Here is a 4,859-nt window from a genome sequence, read left to right on the forward strand (position 1 = left end):
ATAGAAAGATTATTTGCTGTTCCATCGTTTACACACATCAATTTTTGGGAGGTGCCATCCTATGCTATGATTCCATGCTGCTCATCAGTCATCAGCATGCATTGCCTGTCGACTCCAGGCCACCCAGGAGCATGTCCAGAACTGGTCAGCAACTGATTGATGAACAGATTTGATTTTCACTGTGCGAAATAAATCTGAGTACCTTCCACATACTTTGATCCCTGCTAGTGTTAGTTGCTGTGGCGACAAGATTATTACCGTCTCATGAAAGCTTATGTTTTTTTTGAGGTAACCTTCTCATGAAAGCTCATGTTGCTCGCACTAGTGCTAGAGGAAAGCCCGAAAGACCTATTGCGTGTGGAAACTGAGCTTCGTCTCAGATACCAAATGACTAAGAGAAACAGGGCGTACAAACTGATGATACTCTGTCACGCTGCAAATGTTCAAGAATATAAAACCAACTGTTACGTGTTATTTTCAAACAAACTGTACAGTTTGCAATATTCTGCAAGAGGAAGCAAGCAAAAACAGACAGTTTGGAACATTTCCAACTGGCATGTGGAAAGCAGAACAAGGACGACAGTAACATAATATTATTTCGGTTGTGCAAGAATATCCACCATTGTAAATAATAATACAAATCATTCGCACACAGCCCAAAAGGCTGCCTGCATATACATTGTTACATGCACTACAGCAATCAAATGTCCTCAAGTTGCTAAGGCCCTGAAAATCTAGCAGCAGGGCGTGCTGTCTTCAAATCAAACAAATATGTACAGAACATCACGTTGCGCTATTGCTTATGAGGGCGCCGATTCAGCCCCGTCATGGAGAGCACAGCAGACGGTCGCCTTGTGGTGCCCCTGGTACACCCTGATGGCCTCTCCGGTTGACATCGTCCACAATCTTGCGGTGGTATCAGAGGAAGCTGCAAGACAATACAAAATTGCTTGGTAACTAATGGATTACCAGATGGATGGGCTGCATGATGTGAACAGTTAGTGCGTACCAGTTATCAAATAAGCGCCATCTACTGAGAATACACAGTCCCAGACCCAACGCTGATGACCTGAAAAGTGAATACCCACATCGTTTCAGGGTATCACTTCAAAATTGACACCTTTTAATTGAAAATTTAGAAGAAAAGAATCCGAAACTTACCAACTAAAGTGCGTTCCAACTTGAAGCCATCCACATTCCAAATCTTTACAGTGTGGTCTGATGATGCAGTTGCCAGATACCTACAAACAATACCATGTCACATGAAACCCAAGAATCATTTACATAGTCTTAGTAGCCCAGAAATAACTATGTAGATGAATAATTATTTGAGATGTAAATAAGTACTACTAAGAATTCCATGAGAATCAAATGCAGTTTGGCAAATGAATGACTGGGAATTAGGAAGCAGCGTACAAAACAATGCTATGTTACAAGAATGAGGAAACTGAAAACTAGTCATTTTGACAATTATGTACCTGTTAGGGTCACAAAATTCAGGTGAAAGCAGGCACTTCAGAATGTAGCCATCATGGGCTTGCAGCTTATGGAGTGGCTCAAAGCTGGTGATTGTCTAAGTAGAAGATTTCATCAGCTTGAAAATGCATAAATCATGAGAGTGTGTAATGGTAGGTAGGTCAGCTGACATACTGACCTGAGTGCCCTTAAGTAAGCGCCAAACATAGCATGTCCCGCGGTTATTTGCAGCTACAACCATACTCCCATCCCACATGACTGTCAGAGATCTTACAGCTGTATCGACCTCTGGTACCTGAATAAATGGAACCAACACAGGAACTGTGTTCTTACATCTTACTTTACATAGCTGTACCTAAAGTCTGAAATATTGTAACTTACCAACTCACAGCTGCATGAATTAGCAGCCAAATCCCACACACGAATGTTTCCGTTCTGATCACCAGATATTAGTTCTTTCTGAAAGATTGGGGAGACAATGTTGGAATTAAAATACATTTAAATATGAACGTAATACCAGGACAAATGATACAAATAAGACCAACCATTGTCTCACATTTTAACACTAATCAATGCTAACAGTGTTAGTACACAAGAGTCAAGTTCAGAAGTTCTTTTTGAAAAAGATCAAATAATTTCATACAAATGTCAGCAGCAATCAGTGTTCGTGTGTGCCAACAACAATGTGCCTAATCGAATCGTATCCCAAATGGGAAAATATTGCAGATTGAGCTATTCAATGGCATGCCACCCTATTAGCATTATGTGGTTCTCAGGGTATACGAAGAAAACATAGTTAAACAGCTAAGAATGCAGTGTTGTTTGCAGATATGCATTACAACGTCATTAAGTGATCCAAGAATCCAACCAATACCAACATAATCTCTTAAATAGAATACACGCAAATAACACTATTAGATAATCAACAATCTTATTCAGTACTTGGATCATGAAAACTACAAATGGTTAAGATCAGCCAGAGCATACTCTAACCTGATTGGGGTGCAGGACCACGGTGTTGACAGCTGCACGACTTTCATATTCTCGTTGGCAAGTGGCAGTCCTGAAACCGTACATGCACAAGAATAAAGACTCGGATAAAGAACATAGTATGAATCATGGACTGCAAAATCGGTAACAAAAAAACACTGGATATTACTAGAAGGGTGAGTATCTAGTTCAAATTTCAACTTCAACACCACAATTTGTTGCACAAAAAACCACTCCGACTCCGAGTATCACGCTAACTCTAAATCAGCTATTTGATGAGATTCGAATGGAGCATATTTAGAGAGAATTGTTTCATAGGATGTCCTAAACAAGTTGCATTCGATTGACCCTTAAATCCCATTAGATCTAGTGCACCCACAACACCGAGTCAAACATGCTGTACGCCTGCATAGTACCACCTACAGATGGGTTTTCTTTGGATTATCCATCTAGCTAAATAACTATTTGAGAAAAAATTCTTTAGAAGAACAGTGGGTTCAAGGAAAAAAAGATCTGAAGCCAAGCAACATAATAAGATGTGAAACCTCACCTCAAGTCCCATATTCTCACAGTGCCGTCTTCAGAACCCGAGTACATCCAGTTGCCATCACAATGGAATCCCACGGCCATCACATTACTAGTATGCGAATCATAGCTAATTACCTGTTAGGTTTATTTTGATTAAATAAGAAACAGAAACATGTTGGCCCAGATTGGTTGCTTTTAGAGAACATGTAACATACCGGTTGCGCGCTATTTGAGTTAACATCAAAAAGGCGGATATGGGAATTGCCAGCAGCAGCTAAGAATCGCTTGTCTGGGGTTATCTCAAGGCGATTCACTTGCTGCAAAAGATAGATTATCAACAGGCATACACTGCATGAAATTGCTAGTAAGTGTGCAGCTTAGTCTTGAAGCAGAGGAAGCCCAAGCATTGATCTAGAAAATTACTGTTTGCATCCATTCAGCTGACTATATGTACACTTCATTACTTTGGTAGCATAGAAAATAAAATTTATGAATTGTGACCAGACAGCACAAAACTCGAAGACAACATATACATGTATGGAGAATTATCTAAGTAAAGCAAGAATGATAAAAAAAAACATGGTCCAGATAGAACAACATTTAGTCTTGCAATATAACTTGATTCTGTAGTTGTTGGTAGTTATTGTACTCATCTACAATTATTTGAGATGTAAATAAGTTGCAAGGCAAACGAGAACCCAGAGCAAACACTCACCGAGTCTGGATATTGAATGGTGCGGTAACAGCGACCACTCTTGGCTTCCCAAAATCTGATTGTGTGGTCATAACTTGCAGTCGCTAGAATGACAGAAGGTTGAGCCATTCACACGCCGTCCTGCTAATACATCAAAACACACTCTCAAAGGAAAAATAAAAATAGCCAAGCAGCAAATCGAAGTTGGAGTCTCTTGCAGACATGGAGAAGGCATAATGTACCACACGCATTTTGGCCTAATGAAGATACCATTCTAGCCTGACAGGTCCCAACAGATTCAAGAGATCTGAATTGCGCATCCACAGTTTCGATGCTGCGTTTTTACAGCCTCTATGAAACCGAAACAAGGCATTGTCTACTCTAACAAAATTCTTCAACAGGAGGCCGGGCCTCTCACTTGGGACCTACGCTACGCAGGCACACTACCTAATTCATCGGACCATTGACCAGAGCCAGATCAAGAAAGTCAGGAACACTACTCGGGAGCAACACACGGGGGGCACAGAACCTCCTAAAATCTCGAGGGGAAAGAAACTGCAATTAGAGCGCGGATCACGCAAACCGGACGGATCGAGGTATAGCATTCAGGTCTGGTTGTTCACAGCAAAGAACGGAACTTGTAGAACGATCCCCAGAAGACTTACCTTAGGGCTTCCGTATCAACAGGAGAAATCTGGTGCGGCGCGGCTCCTGCCGTCTACTCGCCAGCCCCGTGGAGGGGAAGCGACGAGAAGGTGGAGAGTTGTGGCGCTGCTTCCCTCTCCGGCGCCGGTGAAAGGCCGTCGGGAACGCGGGGCAGCCAGAGCCGGGGCCGCGAGGGTTGACGGTAAGCGCGGCGGCGGTGGCCTAGTGGGGAGGAGGCGGCGGACCGATAGAGGGAAAGAACGCGACGCCGGTGTGGGGCAGGGAGATGGCTGAGGAGAGGAGGAGGATACGGCGGCGGACTGGGACGGCGGCGGTTTTGGCCAAGAGGAGGAGGAAGAAGCCACAGGCGCAGGGATCGCTCCTAATTACCTTCTTTCATCATTATTTTTGGTGCCACGTCAGCTTTACCAGGGTTCTACTCGGGACCCATACAAAGAGCAATATCCAAAAGAGCTCCCTTTATTTGCTCAAGTCCTTTAAAAACTGTATTTTGGTTAGCAATTGG

The 4,859-nt window shown here is 42.8% G+C and overlaps 1 protein-coding gene across 1 annotated transcript; it reads right to left on the minus strand.

The window, feature by feature from the left end:
- Window positions 1-575: 575 nt before the first annotated feature.
- On the minus strand, window positions 576-4,440 carry LOC124700006 (target of rapamycin complex subunit LST8). The gene is made up of 11 exons (XM_047232208.1): window positions 4,354-4,440; window positions 3,710-3,829; window positions 3,210-3,311; window positions 3,017-3,129; window positions 2,470-2,539; window positions 1,858-1,935; window positions 1,655-1,771; window positions 1,479-1,573; window positions 1,162-1,241; window positions 1,010-1,069; window positions 576-928 (listed from the first exon to the last, which is right to left on the minus strand). Exons 2-11 carry the CDS (start codon window positions 3,815-3,817, stop codon window positions 801-803), a joined length of 951 nt encoding a protein of 316 aa, XP_047088164.1. The 5' UTR covers window positions 3,818-3,829; window positions 4,354-4,440; the 3' UTR covers window positions 576-800.
- Between the last annotated feature and the right edge of the window lie 419 nt (window positions 4,441-4,859).

This window comes from Lolium rigidum, chromosome 3 (assembly GCF_022539505.1).
Source record: "Lolium rigidum isolate FL_2022 chromosome 3, APGP_CSIRO_Lrig_0.1, whole genome shotgun sequence".
In the NCBI taxonomy this organism is placed as follows: Eukaryota; Viridiplantae; Streptophyta; class Magnoliopsida; order Poales; family Poaceae; genus Lolium; species Lolium rigidum.

What these genes read in the sequence shown, in the direction of transcription:
- LOC124700006 (XM_047232208.1), bottom strand. Translation starts at nt 3,817, where the DNA reads ATGGCTCAACCTTCTGTCATTCTAGCGACTGCAAGTTATGACCACACA. An exon ending in ATTCATGCAGCTGTGAGTTG is followed by an intron (nt 1,772 to 1,857) that starts GTAAGTTACAAT and finishes CCATTTATTCAG; the next exon opens with GTACCAGAGGTCGATACAGC. An exon ending in GCTTACTTAAGGGCACTCAG is followed by an intron (nt 1,574 to 1,654) that starts GTCAGTATGTCA and finishes TCTTCTACTTAG; the next exon opens with ACAATCACCAGCTTTGAGCC.